Genomic DNA, 20,610 nt, shown 5'->3' with positions numbered 1-20,610 from the left:
CTTCTTTTTTAATTGCACAATGAAATATAAAGTGCTTTAATTCTCCATGTAAATGATACAGAAAGACAATGCAAGTTCTAATAACTGTCACAAAAATAATCACATTAATGTCACAGGTTCCTATACATGCTTGGTGTTACAGCCCTGCACAGTGTCTGCCTGTGGACAGAAATTATTCCACTGTGACAAGATCTACACAATGCATCCCAGGCACTGTGAGGCCCTGAGTGGCTGATTCAGGAGTTAATTAGTCAACAAACAGCAAGGTAAAATTTCATGAGTGCAGAACCTCGTTAATGCCACTAGAAAGCTTCTAGCCCCTAAGCAGCTTGATCAGTCATAGCTATCTTTAAACAGGGCTGTCTTTTACAGTGGAGGTATATGGCCAATGTTTGTTCAATGCAAATGATGTTGACAATCTGATCTTTAATGTATACAAGGGATGACAGTGAAATTCTGATTTCAAAATGGCACTCAAGTCAAAATTAAATTAATTTCTATTAGCCACATAGGTCTATACTGTGGATATACTATTAAAAGTTCTCACATGCTTCTAATATTCCTCATATATTCCTATGCAACACCAAATGTAGCATCTGCTTATTTCCATATGCTATTAATAATATGGGAAATTTTTATAATTGTCAAGATACATACCTAGAGAAGAAATTCAAAGGGCACCATGGTCTATTCCCTAAACTCCACAGTTTTGTGGGTTATTTTGTTTTTAGCCTGAGAACATTTCTGCAGTTATTTGGTTTTGGTTTGGGTTTTTTTTGTTTGTTTGGGTTTGTTTTGTTTTGGGTTTTGTTATTGTTGGTTTTGTTTGTTTGTTTGTTGTTGGCTTGTTTTGGTTTGGGTTTGTTTTTTTACTAAGGAATATCCCTAAGCCAAATGTAGTCTAAAAAAAGGTCTAACTGAATAAGCCTATATATCAAAGTGGTTCACCTAATTAGTATATCAATTAGTATATACTCTGGGGCTGGTGGGCGTTTGGTTGATGCTGCTGAGATACATCAGAGGAACATGTGCTGGTCACCCAAGAAGGCATAGTATTGTTGCACTTTGGAAGCAGCAAAATATTTATGTTAAGTACATATAAAGCAATCACTTGCTTTTCCCCTAAAAACATGCCCCGAGCAGCATTCAAATCATTGCACTGGAGAGCAATGTAAAGATAGAAGAAGGTGGAAGAGAAATTTGAACTTACTCCCTCAGTCCCAAATAAGCACACTAATCACAAGGGCTAGTGGCTACTTTGGATCATTGGAACTCCCTCCAAAGGCCTCCGCCGCCCCAGAACATGAAGGATTTCTTTGAATAGATGATCTTTGAGACCTAAATCCGGAACCCAGAAGCAATTACCTTTCCTCCTCATTCACCTTCCTTTTCAACTGACGAGAGATTGGGTCCCATCTCTCAGAACAGCTTAAGAACAAAACACGAAAGCAGGCATACTTTTAACATGACATTTTTAGTTGTTCTCATTTTCCTTATATTTCATGCCTGCCTTTCTCTAGCTGTACATCTCCATGATGCGGCTTTTTAAATTGGGAAAACCAAGTTGCCTGACTCAGAACCACAATATGAACCAGTATTTGCCACATCTCAGGACAGAGCCCTAACAAATTGGTTACTAGATATTTTGTAGTTTGTGCTGCAGACTTGTTTTGTTGACAAGTTTTTAAATCCCTAATGTTTACTCTGCAAACTAATGAACACTTGTGAAATCATGGAACTTCTTACAGTGCAATTTTCTTGGGTTTTGCCCAGCCATAGAAATTATTTGTCAAACACATCTGAGAGTCTAGACCATATTAAAAGAAGCTTGATTATTACTAATCCCAGATTTATACAGTTGTCAAGACAACAGTGAATATCATAATTAACAGAAACCGTTTCTATCAAACTTGAAGTCACGTTGAAGCCTCACTCCCATGTTCATGTTACCCAAAACCATATGTGAATATGTGAATGCAAAAGAAAATTCCAAATGAACTCTGTTGTCCTTTTATATTGATCTAAGCAGCCAAGCAAACTTTCTCTCTCCTTTCCCACTTCAAAGTACAAAGGAATATGTTTAAATCTTCCTTTATTAACAAGAAGCCTGTGGAGTTTCCATCTCTGAAGATATATAAAACTTGGCTGGACACAGCCCTGAGTAACTTGCTCTACTTGACCCTGTTCTGAGCAGGAAAGCTGATTAGTGTTCTCCAAAGCGCAGTGTGCACGAGGCAATCCACTTGGATGTGAGAAGAAAATATTTTTGGTACCATTAATAAACAACATTTCTTTTAAAATTAAGTAGTGTTTATTTCATCTTTATCTCATAAGTTTTTAACTTCTATTCTTGTCCGTGCTCTATAATGCACATAATATATTGGTACAGTAGTACATATATGTAATTTATAAAGAAATTAACATACGCATATTAATGGTGTGTGCTCAAAAACTTTCTGCAGGTGCACAAATCAAAAAAGTTTGGAGACCACTGGTCTAGATCATCTCCAACAGCACTTTGAACTTCAGCAAGTCTGTGATTCTCTCTCTTGATAACAACAATAGATGCCTGGACACAAAGTGAGTGAACAGATTCAGTGGAAAAAACATTTCTTTCCTGCCAGCTGATGTCTGTTGCTTTCTGAAATCTGTCCTTCACCTTGTTCTTAAACCAAGTAAGTACCAAAACCTTATATTCTTCTAAACTGGTCTTAACAATTGGGTCTAGATTTCTTCCATACTTCTACTAAAAGTTACTTTATCATTTGAGGGGGAGTTCATTCAGGGATTTTTTTGTTTGTTTTTAAGACTCTTCAAGGCCACAAGGCCACTTTACCCTACTTCCCCAGAGAAATGGTTGCTGCAGCAGTCCACATTCTGGTTTTGCCACCAGACCCAGACTACCAGGGTCAGCATACAGTTAGCTATCCTACTTCCTCCTCCTCAAATACTTATCTCGTCATAGCAGCCCAACCAGTCTAAACACTCCTTTCCATTTCTATATGAACTTTATTGAGGATCAGTGTCCAGATTTTTTACAATGATTGTATATTAAGAATAAATTGAGCCCTGTTTAACACAAGCTTAATGTTCTTACTCATGCAATCTGACATTATAGGTATATATCTATGATATTTTTCTGATGTGTTACTACATAAAATAGCCAAATAAATTATCATCTACACATTCGAGGTATGTAAAGCAATAGTCTCTCCATGTATAAACCCCAATTCAAAAGGCAGTTGCATAAAAATATAATAATAAATAATTTGGAGTGCATTAACAAAATAAGCAAAATATTAACTGAATTGAATGCTTTATGCTTTTACGTGCAATCATAAGTAAACCAAACTCTTACAAAAGCACTCTTTATGCACTGTGTAATGGCAAACTACTATCAGCTCATTATTTCATTCAAGGTCTAAAATAATATGTAAAGTAGAACTAGAGAAAGTTCATAAGCTTTATGATAATTTCAAAACCCTTCAGAAAGTTGATTTTGCATACATCGAAATACATAAACAAGAAAGATTATTTTCATGTAATCCGTCATTTGAATACCATTCGGTTTCTGAAGAGCTAGAAAAAGAACAAGACCCTTCTTGGATATTAGTGTTTGTTTATGCAGAGCAGAGCGATATTCATAGAGCAGAAATGTACTGAAACCCATATTAAATTGACCATTTTTCTCAAAGAGAAAGTTAAAATGGAAAGTCTCGTTCCAAACAGGAGCACTGGGGAAAAATGATCATTATATCTCTCATCTGGCAGACCGGTAGTACCACTCTGGGAAATCAGAGGAGATTTGGGCAGACTGCCCACTCAACTTAAGGCTCATCTGAGATCCACATGTATCCGCTTAGCTATCCAACTAGGATTTTGTTGTTGTTGTTGTTGTTTTCATGCCCACATGATTTTAGTGCATTTGGGCAATGTGCAACCCTCTCCACATGCTTCCCTTACCAAACAGAGGCAGGAATCTCACAATACTGAGGCCAGCAAATCCACATCCTCTCATAGAACCATAGAATAGTTTCAGCTGGAAGGGACTTTCAAAGGTCATCTAGTCCAATCCCTCTGCCATGAGCAGGGACATCTTCACCCAGATCAGGTTGCTCAGAGCCTTGTCCAACCTGGCCTTAAATGTCTCCAGGTATGGGGCACCTACCACCTCTCTAGGCAGCCTGGGCCAGTGTTTAGCACCCTCATGCCTGGTCCAGTGTCCAGGATAGTTATGGGAAAGCAAAGTGAAATTCTATCTGTCAAATGTACCATCTGAATTGCATATGCTAAAGATAATCTTGGGCTTCAAACAGATAAGTGCACCTGCAGTTGAAAGAACTGTACAGGCTAAAATAGCAAGTGTCTTTTACACACATTTAGAAAAATACATACATCTAAACATATATGTCTCTAAATTAACATTTTGCACCCCTTATGCATTACTCAAATACATTATAAAAACATGCTACAGTCTTAATTTATTAAGTCAGGTATTTTCTTTACCTCCATAAAAACAACTAAGAAAAAAATCAACCATATAATATTGACTCCAATTAAGAGAATTCCAGCACTGCACAATATCTGTCACACTTCACAATCAATAACTGTTTCTTAGAATGGCTTGTACATTAGCAGAAGCAGCCAGGACACAAATTTATGAGATAGTAAAGTGCTTTTTATTGTATGCACAGCATAGAATCATGAGAATCTTCTACCCACTTCCTGCAACAGAAGCATGACCTTTGAAATGACAAAGCTCCATTTGCTAGTGAATGTTTATCACCAAAGAGCTGTCAGCTCCCAAGTTTTTAAAATATTAACTCCGCTGAGTCATGTATTGCAAAACACCACAAAACTACCCATGGAACATTGTTAGAAGAGAGCAGCAACTTGAAATCCAGTTCAATGAAAATGCTAAAAGTAGCTTCATATGTCAAAAGCTCCCCAAATTTTTATTTTAAATCACTTTCCATTTACTGGCTCTACAGAAAAGATTCACGTACACAGATGACAGACCACATAGGGAGAAAACCCTTAACATATGAAGCAAAACAAGCAAAAAGCAAGAAATGACTATTAGAAAGGTAAATGTAGTTATTTTTACAGTTATTTGCAATGCTAGTAGTTGAGATGTTCAAAAGGAAAGAATATAATTTGGAGGTAGTAAGAAAAGGCTTCAAAAGAGGCAGGTTGCTTTTCAAGTCAGAATACCTTTACAAACACTTATTCGTAGCAGTGTACACAAGACAAGAGTGTCATGAACATAAAGTCAGTCAGGCAAATAAAGTCATTCCCATACATCCATAAATTTAAAGGGATTATGAACACAATCAAAGCAAATGGGTGTAATTAGTTTTTCAAAAAGATTCTGAATATTTTTTGTGGTTGGTTTTACTTTTTACTGTGCTAGTGCAAGCCTAAGAAGTTACTCTGATATCAGGCAAGTCAAATGAAGCAGTACGTTTGCATTGTTACATTTTACTATCCAGCTTTTGAAACCTTTAAAAATACAGTTTACTGTAATTTTCTGATTGACAGATAATACTATAATTAACATCTTCCTGATTATTCAGTGAGTTACTTTAGAAAATCTATCTTTGATTCCACCACCTTTCAGCATAGTAATCATTCCCTTTTCTAGGCACTACGGCTGGCAAGTTTCTTCAGAGTCCTGTACACAGATACTCTACAGTGCAAGTAAGGGTGTGAGAAGATGCATGTACTGACTAATTTTAACCTCCCCTAATAAGCATTAAGTGCAATGATATAAAGATATTAAGCAAAATATATATACCTACAATATATGAAGGCCCAGATAGACTTTAACATTCCATTAGCAAAATCAAAATCATGTGAATCTGGTGATAAAAGAGAGTACACAGGAACTACACACATAAAAATCAAATCCAATTTAAAAGCAAACACAGGTTTGTTCAAACAGCATTGTACAATTGCTGTAACGCTTACAGAATTTAGATGAACAATATTTTCATTCACTCACAGTTTAGTATAAATATAAAGCAAGGCACCCCTTAAGCATTTTAAATAACAAATTAAACATTTACGTTTTTTACTGTGCAGTCAGGCTTAACATTTATGCAGCTTCAAAACCAAAGTACAGCCTCAAGGGAAGCCTCTCCACTGACAAATTAATACCTTAGAGAATAGAGCTGAATGGTGGCAATGAACTCATTTGTTCCCCCAATAATGAAGAATGACTCTTTCTTTACCACATCTGTGACTGTTGCTATGGTGACCCAGACTTACCTCATTGCTTCTCGAAGTGCTCCTCGCTCACTAAGAGTCGTATGCTTGATGTCATCAAAATTATTTTCTAGTTTCTCACAGTTCTGCAACAAATGGACAAATGCATGTAAGGCTCTTAAATAGTATGTTGTACATATATTAAAATTATCCAACATCATGCACACAAAACTGATTTATCTTATGTAACCTCAAATTATGCATTCTGTTTTAATTACACAGGAGTCATTAAAAAGACATTGAGAACTCAGAAACAAAGTAAACATGAATCTTATTATATGGTTGTCATGGAAATCATCTTATAAATGTTCCATAATTAAATGTATGGAATTCTTACTTTTTTCTTCTTTAAAAAAAAATGATTTTTCTTAATCAGTATGCAAGGCTACAAAGATAGTATACACACACAGATGAGAATAGAAACATAAATGTGCAGTTTAGAATTATAATAAAAGTTAGATATTCTGTCCCAATAAAACAGACCGTGTTGTTGGAACAAACCAATTCCATTTAATTCATATTTAATTTAATTTTTAAAACATAACAGAAACTGAAAAGATTGCTTACAGACACCTCAACCACTTAATGTGCTTTTCCAGATTAGAGCTCATCAGTATTTCTAAAAGTAATATGAAGCCAGCAATTTTGTGACAGCAAATGAAATAAACTTCACTATATTCAGTTATTATTAAATGTGTGACTGGTTCCATCATTCCACAGTGCTGATCCTCCTCTTCTGCTCCCATAACAGCAGTAAAATTGATTCAGAAGATGCCAGGGAGTATAGAAATTTGTATCTGTGCAAAGTGAGTGCGAAATGCCAGAAAACAATAATTCTCTGATCATCTGCATCATCCACAGGATTTTTATATTCTCTTGAGGCTCCGTCAATACAGGAGGCTTTAAGTCCCCCCTGTTCTCTACAGCACCTTTCTCCAATACCAAAGCTTACCTCTGGGAGGCATAATTTTGCCATGTGGGTGTAAAAGAAACACAAGTTGGAAGCAAAACAGTTACTATTGCTAACAACCTTGAAGGCAGGATTGTCAGGCTCTTTATGCAGTAGCTTTAAAGAAAATACATGCACTATTATTTGGTCACAATGCTTTCACAGTTTTTAATATCTGAATTAATTTTCACGTCCACATCTTGAAGATAGTTATAGTAAATACAATAGTTACCTATTGTTATTTCTTTAGTGCATTGATTCTTTATTTCTATAATTACATTCAATTTGAGGCTACAAATGCATTACTGGAAAGGAAATAATCATGTATTTGTAAATGACCTAACAATACATTTTAGCTTGTCCAATTAACATTTAAAATATCATTATTTTGAAATAAGATTATAGACTTTTTAATACAAACTTTTAATACTTTAACAATACATTTCTGAGCAGGAGAAACAAACAAAGCTACATTTGGAACTTTTGCAATCTTTTCTCTGCCATATCAAAAATGATTGATGCCTGTCTTAAGTATGAGTAGTAAATCTTATCTCATGGCTAATCTGATATTATTTTCTTTGTTTATATTACAATCAGTTGTCCTTTGTATGGCAAAATCCAACTCAAAAACTCAAAGGAATTGCGCAAGAAAGATAGTGAAGTTCTACAGTGAAGTTTTCATTATTTAGGTCAGCGTAAACTGACCTTCAGCACCATGCACATACAGGCAGGTTGGTCATTTAAAATGCACAAAAGAAACCCAAATCAAGAATATTAGTTAACAAAGCATTTGTGATTCATCAACACTGAACTGAAAGTAGCTGTGCAAGCAAAAAATCAAGCCTCCCATCGCCCAGGAAAATAGAGCAAAGGAAACACCATCTGGAACATTGCTCCAAGCACCAAAAGAGGACAGCCCATATTTTGACAATCCTGTGCCATCAGCATCTCAGGGCAGGTTCAGAAAATCTGAGCATGACGCAGTTCATTTCTCTTGACCTCCTGGTATAAAGCACATGGAAATGACAGAGGATCCAAAGCACAAAATATTTTTATCAAGCACAACTAAATCTTCTCTGTATCATACAGGCTAAAATAACTGATACTCTCCACATGGAAAATGCTGAGAGTAAGTTCAGCTGGTATTTCTTCTTTGTCTATATAGCCCATACTGTGTTAATCAGCCAAAGGGCAAAGGTGGTCCACATCTACAGAAAATGCTGTGATTATATAGCCTTACACACACAAATATTCCATCTCAACTATAAACCTAATGTGAAAATTAATAGATAATCCAGAACAAAAAATTGAACAAATTTTATAGATCCAAATAATAGATGTGGTATCAATTCATTTGGCAAGAAAATGAACTTTCACCATTTCTGAGAATTGTTTCTGGACAATATCTTTCTCAGCTGCTCTCATCCAAGGTACAGCAGGAGGCAAGGAAATAACTTCACCATTAGGAAAGAATGAACTAAAAACTGAGCCATATGCAAACTCCTGAAGGAAGATGACTTCATGGTACTATGTCACCAGTTACTGCACACATACTGAAGAGGAGAGGGAGCAAATATTGATCATATCCACTGCTTTCCAAGCAGAGTTGCAATCATCCAAAGCAGCATGTTGGATCCTCTCAGAGACAGGAGAACAGGGTGTCTGAAATACCAAAAGTAAGCATAGCTACAGGTGTACAGATGCCACTTCTTCATGGGTCTGAGTATCAGTTCACACGCTACACTTGCAGATTGGCTGAAAGGATAGTATTTATAAGAAAGCCTACCAATGTGAATGAAATTGTGAGCATGAGAGTACTCTGAAGAATATGTCTTGGAAATGATGAAATGTTGGTAGACCCTGACCAGGCTGAGCTTTACATTCTTAAGCAGCAAATCAGTAGCAAAAGTTGAGCTCATTCTATTATCTGTGCTACCAAATATATTAATATCTATAAACATCTTGCACAGGGCAGTATGTTTTGGACCATAATACTTCACATAACAAGCAATTAAATTCCCAGGTGTTTTGTTTTGAGCAGCAACGAAAGTAAAAAAAAAAATCAAAACACAAGCAATGAAAAAAAATTGATCTGGTGGCTTACTGCCAAGTGATTTTCTGTAGGTATAGATAAAGTCTAGAAGTTTTAACTCTATGATTTAATAATTATATAGTACTCTATATGTTATCGCTGTTGGCAGATCTATAGTGCTGTATGATACTAAACTAAATATCACCTTTGAGAGGTTCAGGAGGAAAAATAAGTACAGAGATGTGATCAGGGACATGGCCATCATAAGTCAAACTACTATTGCATGTCAAAAAGCCACAAAAGTCTAAATACTGCTTCTTAAAGGATGCTAGCATAAATACTTTGAGGTTTTTAAATGAACTAAAAAGCAAGAGAGCGGGGAAGAGATTTTATATATCAATAAATGACCTACTTATCATACAAGATATTAACTAAAACTACATGACAACTAGTTGAAAAGGGAGATGTAGACAGATATCTGTGGCATCACACACAGCATATCGGTGGAACATCTAATCAGAAATGAGAAAGATGAATGTTGAACATATGAAGATGAGGGAAAAAGATTAATGAACAAATTGAAAAGCTTTTTCTCCCATAACCACAAGAATATGACTTTTTTCCCACTGCACTTTATTCTTGTTAATAAAATAAACTGCAAGCTTTGGGAGCAAGGACTACGTACTCATAATTCTCTATTCTCAGTTATGGTAAGTAACAATACTAATAATATAATGACATAAACTTTATCATATTATAACAGTCTGAGGAAAGCCAGCAACTACCGAGCCCAAAGTACTCCTCTTTGACACTGGTTGAAATAGCAAGTTAGCTCACATAACTGGAGAATATAAATAATCACTCTGGTTTTAAATAAAGCCTATGATCCTGGCAAAAGTGAAGTTATGCTTTTAAAAACACATCTCTAAAAATTCATCAGCTTAGCTTTCTTGCATATGTTTTTGTCTCAGGTGGAAAAGCCCTTGTTTCTTGACTTAGCCATTTGGAAAACAATTTGTGATTTGGCCTCTCGGGTCAAATGCAAAACTTTGCAGAAGTAGCTCAGAAACCAAATCACTCTATTGCCTGGTGCCACCACTGAGGATCTCCCTAAATCACTAAAGCATTGCTGCCTCTGCTCTGACACGACAGACCTAAAATCACAGTTCTGAGAAGACAATAACTCAAACTTGCCCATTCTGCAATACAGTACTGATAGAAGGGACTGCACTTCCATTGAAATGAACCTTAAATCTTCCATCCAGTCAAACTGAAGTGGGATCACACTAAGCCATTTCCTGCTACTTTAACTCTATCCTGAAATACTTCACATAAGACTTTCGAAAGTCTTAGTATTACACATAATGTCTTACACACGTTTTGAGATAGTTGAGAAATAAAATCTTTTGATCTGACAACAGCGTAAGACCTATTCTAAGGCAGCCGCATCACTCAAATTGAGTAGATCTCTAAGATATCCTAGTTGATACACTGCCAAATCAAAAGCCTTACTTAAAATACCGTTGCTCTTCCATGAAAGAAGTTTTTAAGTAAGTAGGATTGATGAGTTCTTGGAACTCATTGCTTCCACATGGTTTTAGAGAATTTTCTTAGAAAGCCTGAGTTTTTTTCCAAACATTTGTGAAAGCAAATCTCACATTTTTACTGTCAAATGTTCTCTGTGTATTAAACATAAGTAACATACAGCAATTGAAAGATGGAACAGCTCTCATCTCTTTGGTTTGTATTTATAATTGCTGCTAATGCAAAAACTAATTCATTTTTCTCCTGTTTTCTCCTATACGATTCACAAAAAAAGGTTCCTACAGAGCATATTGTGTCTTAGTTTTCTAATGTTTATGTAGCTAAATTTTAAAATGTGCATATTAAATGTATTTTACCTAGATTTCTGAGTGCTTAAAATGAGACAACCTAGTGCAAGTTCTGAAGGATGTAGTAGCTCCCTCTGATATTTCAATTAGTTACCTTTAAGGAGATAGGTTCCAACAACAGATTGCCAAAACTGTTGGGGATCTATAGAATCTCCTGTAACTCCCACACATACCACAAGGCTGACCACATCAGCTAGCTCTTTTGAAAATATTGATCATATGTAGAATTGATGTCCTTTAACAAAGTTGTAACAAAAAGCTGATTTCTTCAGGGGACTGTGTTAAAATGTAGAATGCTCATTTCCATATTGATTTCCTTATTAATAAACAAAATATTAACACCAATAATCACTTGTTCTTCTGGAAATGTGAATTATTTCATCAGCAGAAAACTTTAGAAATAACTAACTTGTGTTTTATAAACCTAAAGCAACATTATAATAGTAATCTAAACTGTAATATATTGCTGCAAGGATAATTATTAAGGGAAAACACAGCTGACATTTTCTGATTTATGCACACAATCAGAGATGGAGTCCAAGGACTGTGACATAATTATCTTCATGCTAACAATTTTTGTAAATCTCTTGACAGAATTTTAGCTAATTTTAAAATGCCTTCTGAAGATTAGCACTTAAAACTGTTGGGGAAAATAGCACAATTTATTAGCAAGGGTATAATTGTAAACCTTCCAAATACTCATTGTGAATATCATTTAGACAGTAACTCCTGCTTTAGCAGCTGGTATATAAGACTCCAGTTTATGGAATCTTGAAACAACAGAGAGAGTAGAATCTAATTAAACAGGATTACATGCCAAAGAAAAATTATTAAAAACAGACTAATAGACAATTGTTATGATTTTGGAATAGCACAGCTAGTACTTTTGATGCGAACTTATATAACACTGTGCTTTATTCCAACGAAATGTAAATATTCTTAGCAGACTTCTTTCTTGATTTAGAACAGACTCTCTTTCTACACTGAAACAATACAAAAAGATAAATGGTTCCATTGATCCTCTCTCTCAGACTTAAGCACCCATCTGCTATAGGATAAAATGGCTTACAAATATTGCATTTATTCTAATATTGATGCTACGATTCATTGAAGTTATTCAGTAGCTAACAGCTGTATTCCATACATGAAGACCCCTTAAACTATCCTTATATTGAGCAACTAAACAAAACCAATGGCATTTGCCAATGGATTTTATCTAAGAGCATTCTTAAAAACTAAACAAGTAAAAGGATTCTTTAATCCTAACTGTAAGATATTATGATTTATGCAATATCTACCTGCTAAATTCCTCCTTTCTATTTGCTGTGATTAATTCTCAAGGTGCTCTTATTCCAAACAGGGGCAGAAGCAGCTTAAAACTGATACCTGACCAGCTGTTCACAAAGGAAAAATTGGTATTTTTAAAATAAGTATATGTTCCTAATATCTGCAGAAAGTATATTGAGCCCTCAGGTATTTACATAACATTTGACAGCATGTCATTCATAATACATGAACATTTGTTATCACAATTTTTTCATTATGTGATACAGCCATATTGGCCAGACAGGCTCCGTGAAAAATATAGATATTAATACATCAAAACCAGCAGACTTCCAACAGAAAACCAGCTCTGTCAGTAATCAAATAAAAATCCATAGAAAAAATATGACATAGAGTTGTGGGTGGCTATAATCAGTTCCTAATTAGCATAACCATGTTAATTTTTCTCAGTTTTTTTTAAGAGGAATATGATTTTTAAAGCACTAAAAATAGTGCGCATGCAAACTCAAACACAATTATCACATTTTCTCCACTAACAGGAATATATTGCTAAAACAGGACCGATACCAGGAAACTCCAATGCATGAGATATTTTCTGAAACTGCAAGTGTGTTTTTTGTTATTCATTACCAGAAATACCGTCAATGTAACTGAGAATTCTGAAGTGGAAGCAGACAATTTTGGATTTTTTTAATGTTTTCACAGTTTAAAATATGATGCACTTAATCCTTAAAGACAGGTAATTATATAAAAGCTAATTACTTGTTGAACACACATAACTCTTTAGTTTGCAATTTTACCAAGATCTTCCAATCTTAGATGGCATTCTGCTAACTTCCTTTTCATGCTGTTTCATGCACGAATTTCAAGTAGCAAATTTATAACAGCCTCTCAGTGTTCACATAAGGGTACGGTATCTTGCTTGCATTCAACCTGCTGTTGTCAGAGCAGATGTAGACACCACGTGTTTTGGCAACGGATAACACATCAGATAGCAGTGATACAGGGAAGATGAGAAAAGACATTCTGAAAGGACCAAGCATGCAACACAAAGAATAGTAGACCAAAGAACTCAAAATAAAAGAATAAAAAGCTACAAAAGATATGCAAGACAGCAGAGGCACAGCTGGAAATAACAAAGGAGCAGAGAATGCGGGTGGTGCCACTAGACAGGACATTTTATAACGCTCCTCCCCTTGTGACTCAGCTTTAAAAGACAGAGAAAATGTTGAGAACATAAAGGAAGGAAAACTTTTGCCTCTCCCACTTTTTTCCTTCTCTTTCTAGAACAAATTTTGAACTTCATCAGTAGATGAATGGGAGGAATCAGCAAAAAGCTACCGGTCCCTCTGCATCTAAAAGGGACACTTTCAAGGCTGCTTTCCTGTATGGGAATGGGCTCTGTAGCAGGAAACATACATACTCTCTTAGAATTCAACAAGCTTCATCCAGATACTTTTTATTTTTTAATGCAACTGCAGTCCTGCCTTCATCCTATTGGAGAGCCTGAGCACTACGTGAGAGCCTTCACAGAAGTTAGAGGTCCTGTCTGGGACCCTTTCTGGATGGTTGAATCCTCTGAATCTTTGGTATGCATAGGAGAAATTTACAATTTAATTCTTTAAAGGCTTGAAGTCCAAGTAAAGAGACACAGGCTTTACACAGAATTTCTAAATATATTATTTTCACCTGACAGTGAAAATATATCTAAACAAAGATTGGTAAGAAAAAAAAAAAAACAAAACCAAATGCTGTACTTCCTCCCCTCACAGTACCTTCCCATACCTCAACCTAGCTCACTTTTCCCTTGAGACTCTTTACTCTGCTTAGGCAAATATTCCCCTGATTTGTGGAGATTAAATAAAATGAGACTATGTAGGTAAAGACCAGACTCATATTGAGAATTAACATTTACAGAGCTCATAACTCTGAGAAAAAAAAAGCAAGAATCTTTAAAATGCAGGTAGAACTGTACTCCTAAAGAACAGATTATGTTCTTGACCTTCAACAAAGAGCATAAGAAAAAACACATACCCAAAAGCCCCTGCTTTTTTAGAAGCCAATTGACCAAAAATTTAAGGAACTAAGCCCACATATTTGAGAGTACCAGCTTACACGTTCCCTCTTATTTTTCATGCATTGGTAAAGAATTTTTAAATATAAGAGCTTTTCAAAAATTAAAGTTACAACAAAATGCTTAAATGCCATCCTGAAACAACACAGACCAGCCCTATGTAGAGGAATAAAAGCATAGTACATGTAGCAGCTTTGCTTCCTCAGCCCAAGGTGCCACCTCTCATCTCTTACAAGACACACTTTATTCTCCAACAATAGTATTTTTCAGAAGGGCCACAACAAAACATCTTTTTTCAAGGTTCACCATGCACTGCATCTTCTTTGTAGCTGCCTCATTATCTAAAAAAAAGCCATACAACAGGACACAATTTTCCCAACCAATTCTGCAGAAGCTAATCTGCCTAAGCTGTTTCTCATGGTTTTGCATAAGCTTCTTCCCCAACAACTACAAGAACTGACTAGGCAAGTGTTCTGGTTTTGGCTGGGATAGAGTTAATTTTTGTTCACAGTAGCTGGTCTAGGGTTGTTTTGGATTTGTGCTGGAGACAGTGTTGATAACACAGGGATGTTTCAGTTACTGCTGAGCAGTGCTTACACAGCCCAGGCCTTTTCTGTCCCTCACGCCACCCCACCAGCGAGCAGGCTGGGGGTGCACAAGGAGCTGGGAAAGGACACAGCTGGGACAGCTGAACCCCACTGACCAAAGGGCTACTCCATAACGTATGAAGTCATGCTCAGTATATAAAGCTGAAGGAAGAAGAACAAAGCAGAGATGTTCAGAGTGATGGTGTTTGTCTTCCAAGGTAACCTCTACACATGATGGAGCCCAGTGATCCTGGAGATGGCTGAACACCTGCCAGCCCCATGGGAAGTAATGAATGAATCCCTTGTTTTGCTTTGCTCATATGCATGGTTTTTGCTTTACCTATTAAACTTCCTTTATCTCAACCCATGAGTTTTCTCACTTCTACCCTTCTAATACTCTCCCCCACCTCACTGGATATGGGGAGTGAGCAAGAGGCTCCATGGTGCTTAGTTGTCAGCTGGGGTTAAGCCACAACAGCAAGGTCCTGCCAAGGTCCTTCTAATCTTCCAGATCATGTCTTTCTACTGACAGTTATAGAAACGCATGCAACAGCTAAACCACATTTCATGTACTACTTAGTAAATTGTGTACTCCCAATTTTCACCAACAACAGAAAGACTTACATAAAATAGTCATTAAATCCCTTGGAAAGAGCCTGAAAAGAAGCTAAATACAAGGCAAAGTGCCAAAGACCTGGTGGCAATACTAAGCAACTAGACTGATATACGGAAAATACTGTAGGATCTATGACTTCGGGGCTCCAAGCAACCCAACATCTCGGTCCTACAGGAAGGGAGATAAAAATGCCATCCTCTGCTTAGCTTAGTTGAAGAAAACAGTGACAGATCAGAACGAACAATATGTCAGTGCTGAAATTAATTATATTTCTTGCCATAACCATATGTGGCTATATGTCACTATACTCACTGGCCAGGTCTTCATAAAGGAGCATCTTTCCTCCAAATTTTCTTTGCAAAAAACTGAAACAATTCCACAAAAAATACTATTAAGATCCCATCCTCTGACTTGGTGAGTTACCAAGAAAAGAGTATATACACTTCTATTCTGGTTTACCGTGTTATCTGAAAAGCAGTATCGCAGCATAAAAGATCACTTAGATAGCAATGAAACAAATTTCCTCATGTGACAGTTCAGGGTACTTACCACAGACAAAGCCAAATATGAAACTGAGACTAGATTTCCCCAGAGGAATAACTGGAAATATTAAGTTTGCTTGAGAACCATATCCCTGAGTCAAAGGAATGAGAATTAGGGAAAACGACTGCAGCCAGTAGAGCACAACCCTTGTATTAAGACCCTCATGCCATTGCATTACGGCATTTTCTATCAGATTCTCATCACTATCATTCCTCACAAAAAACTGAAGAATTATTTGACTCAAAATAATCTGAAGCGCATTCATTAACTATGAACACCATACGCAAGCACCGACAAAACATTACCTCAGCTCTTCTGTTTTAAACTACATGTTGACTCTCAAGTAACGGTAGATGATAGCAGGACATGTCAGTTGACAAGTCATAGAATCATATTAATAGTTTGAGTTGGAAGGGACCTTCAAAGGTCACCTAGTCCACCGCCCTGCAAGGAGAAGGGACATCACATATCTCTAGAAAAAACAAACAAACAAACAACAACAACAAAAACACACACACACACAAACCCAGCAACAATGACAAAAACTAGGCTGTAATTTCTCCTTTGTTTCCATTTTCTTTGAGATTCGAAAGACATGTCCTTTTACTGAGATGTTCAGGAAAGTCAAGTATTTAAATACATTTTATAGTAATTGCCATCTAAAACAGCTAAATCAGAGGAAAACTTGCTGTCTTTTTTTTTTTCCCAAAAATACCATAAAGAAAAATACTGAAAAGACTACTATATTTGTAGGCACTTTTCACTGTGCTCATCATTGACTGGTACTTAAAACCTTCTTGTAAAACTAGAGAGTCCACATACAGCAAGACAGTGACCTCAGACCATAATACATACAAAGTCAGAAGAAACAAATGGAAGTGGGGGGGGAAAAAAAAAAAAAAAAAAAAAAAAAGGAGGAGAAGAAAGTGGAAAGCACAAAGAACCACTAAATTGGTTCACTGGGAGCCAAAACTGTTTAACAGTCAACACAGTTACATATCTTTAAATATCATGCATCAAGCCAAGTTAGTCAAAATGAAAGCTTACACTCATTGCTAAGGAGGGGAAAGTCAAGTGTCGGGGTGGGGCTGAACATAACAAAAGTAGGACAGTACAAACACTGTTGCTGTAAAATATTTTTCCCTCTCAAAAAAAAAAAAAAAAAAGAGAAAATCAGAGGCATGGGGCTATTACAATTGTTGCAGATTCTATGAAGTTATCACCATCTGTTGTGTCATCTATTTACAGACACAGACATAATCAAAACTGAGGGAAAACTGCTCAAATAAGTTGTAATTTTCTTTGAATAAGATACCGTGCATATTTACTAAGCTTGAGAATCTCTCAATACAAATCTAAGGGAATAAATGGTATCAGTCTCTTTTCTGTAAGAAATGACATGAACAAGAACTTTCCTATATACAGAAATGAACAGGGTTTATGTGTAGCTACATTTGTCAGCAGGGCATTCAAAATTTTTTTTCACGGTGAACATTAGAAAGAGCATTAGGAGAATTCTGCTGTAATGCTGTTTATTCACATGCAGCTTGAAAACAACATCCAGGATATATATAGCCTCAGGTCTCAGTTCCATTTAGCATCTTAGAGAGAAGAGCACCTAACAACCCAATACCTCAGTATGGCACCAGGCACTCTTCTATAATATTACAGTTCTGTGTCCCATCTACTGTCTTCTCTGTGAGGTTTTTACTCCTTGGGAAGCTTTCATGTCTCCACCCAAGTAGCTTTGTTCTCCCAAACTCTTCTGGTCTGCCTTCAGACAGCTCAGACTGCTGTATTCCCCTTCCTGTCAGTCTCGTAAAAATTGCTGTGTTCAGCTTGAGGTGAGCAATACAAGCAATGCCCCAAAGCACTACGCCAGCACCTTGCCAGCAATTCCCAAGCAACTAGGGACATGGAGCCAAGAGTCACCAGAACAGAAGTGTGATTCAAGGCTCCTTGGTACAAGTTAGGCTTAGCACTCTTTAAGGAGTCTGGTTCAGGTCCCACAAACAGTGTTCCTCAAGACATTTGGGTTAGGTAGCACAGATCCTGAGCTAATAAATTGAGTCTCTCAGCAGGACTGGCTCTGTCACAGCACTTTACTCACATGCCTATGCTACTCTTAAGTCTAGAAGTGGCTTCAGCTACCGCAGGTGAAGGGCTTTTAGTTCCCAGGACACTGCAAACGCCAGACCTGGCACTGCTTAATGTGTTTAACTTGGAGACTATGAAAAACCCGTTCCCTCCCCGCAGAGCTTAACCTAGTAGCCTTAGTATAATCATCCGCATTGCACAATAAAACACAATAACCTAGTTTTGAAAATGCTATTTTCAAACATACACACTGAATATTTCCCAAATAACACTGAAACTCTTATTTTACATTATTTTTTCTCTCTTGAAAACATATTGGACTTATTAATCAGTCCCCAGCTCCTGAGTGTCACTATTACTATTGTGTAAGTGCAAACTGAGCAATAGGAAAGAGCAGGGTGGCTGCAAAGCAAAAAGAAACAAAAACCATTATTCTTTTAACATGATTACCAAATTTCTCCTTTTTCTTCTCAAAGCCACTTTTATCTCTGATTTTTAATTCTTATGCAGCAGTTTCCCTGTTTCCCTTGTGTATAAACTGTTTGAGCTTTCCATTTTTAATTTTTCTTCAATAGTGCCCTATCTTTTTTTTTTTCTCCATTACTTGAGTTTTTTCCTCTCCTGTTCTGTTTCTCCATGCTTGTTTACTTTTTTCCCCTAGTCCTTACTAATTATTTCATGTGTCTTGGTCTGTTTCATTATGTGTCACGGCTTTTCCTTTCTTATTTTTTTATATTGCATTCCTTTATTCCACTCCTGCAGCTCTCTGATTTCTATGTGCTTGCTTAACTATTACCCAAATGGCTCCAAGCAGGACACACTCAAACTGAAGAATAAATAAATTAAAAGAAAAATACTATCTGTGGCCATGCGGTGTTGCCTAGCAACGCCCTGTACCTCTCCACAGCTTTTCTAGAGCTCTGGTGGCAACAGAGCTTTTCAGACTTATTGCTACAAATATATGCAAGATCCTTCTCACATTGTTTGTCCGTTCACTAGCAAATAAATGCAGAGGAAAATATAAACGAAAAAGTAAAACTCCAGAGAAAGAACCAACAACAGGACTACTCTTCCAGCACAAGAAATGGCCCCATACTCTGATGTGCGCTGCCCCCATCTCAGGTACTCCCATGTGCATAAAACACACACAGCTTATATGTTATTATGGTTCACTAATGCTACTACTGTTACAACCTTTGAGAAATAAAATGTAAATAATATTTCTTATGAAATCAAAATTTGTGTTAAATTCACCCAACTCTTAAATAGTCAGTGTATGCATTACTGGCAGAGATTCATTGACTTCCTACACTCTTGCAAAGTTGCTTCTGAAAGCTTTACACTAAAGAAAAGATAGTAGGTAGCCTTCAGATTGTACGGGATAAGAAAAATGGTCCAAGCATCGTCAAAAATGCAGTGGGTTTACTATTGAAGTTTGTTCCTAAAGTTTATAGAGCCAAGCTTAAAAGATTTTCAATATCTTTGATTTCTAATGACTTCAAATGTTACAGAATAGAAAGTGAAGCTTCTCTCCCACCCTCTTTTTTATTTTAAAACAAAAGTTTGCTGGGCTCAACCATCAAAAGTTAGAAACAAATGCTCATTAAGTCCATACTTTGCAAAGTATTGATGAACTGAGTATCAAGAGGACAGATATTAAGCCAGTTTCCTTGACAATCCTCTTTTATTCCACAGCAATTAATGACTCCTTCAAACAGCCAATGACAATATCTGAAAAATAAATGTCCTTTTAATTTGGGGATGTAAATAATGCTTATCCAAGGCACTAAAACTCTAAGGATATTAGGAGTCCTGGAATGGGAGTCAAGAAATAGAAATGCTAAAGCAAAAGATAACTACATAAATTAGGCTAAGGATCAGTCTGTGATGAAGCCCTACAGAATGGAGGAAATGTTCAGGTAAAGTGTATCTTTCTGAAGGGCATATAAATGTTATTACCTAAGAACTTTTTATATAGCTAAAACAGCCCCAAAGCAATTTGATGTCCTCATAGCAGAGTATCCGTAGCAAGTGAAAAGAAAACGCATCAGAGCACATACCTTAAAAAGACATTTAACAGCATCAGTCTACATCTGCCAGCTACAAATTATATGTAGTAAAGAGAAACTGAAAATGATCCACAAAGGTAAACAAAGGACAGAAACTAATATTTAGACAATCCCAGTTTATTAGCCTCATTCCCACACCAAAGTTTTTAGAAATTAAAGGCCAAAGTAGGATACACAGAGCTGGTAGGAGAACACAGCAG

At 36.4% G+C, this 20,610-nt stretch overlaps 1 protein-coding gene across 1 annotated transcript in view; it reads right to left on the bottom strand.

The window, feature by feature from the left end:
• Window positions 1-20,610, bottom strand: part of DPYD (dihydropyrimidine dehydrogenase) — a 345,406-nt gene that overhangs the window by 295,327 nt on the left and 29,469 nt on the right. Inside the window, exon 3 of the mRNA XM_082053772.1 lies at window positions 6,271-6,353. Coding sequence (XP_081909898.1) covers window positions 6,271-6,353 — 83 coding nt within the window. The remainder of the gene's footprint in view (window positions 1-6,270; window positions 6,354-20,610) is intronic.

This window comes from Streptopelia decaocto (genome assembly GCF_964273445.1).
Source record: "Streptopelia decaocto genome assembly, chromosome: 5".
Taxonomy (NCBI): domain Eukaryota; kingdom Metazoa; phylum Chordata; class Aves; order Columbiformes; family Columbidae; genus Streptopelia; species Streptopelia decaocto.
This window is presented reverse-complemented; position numbering and strand designations above follow the sequence as displayed.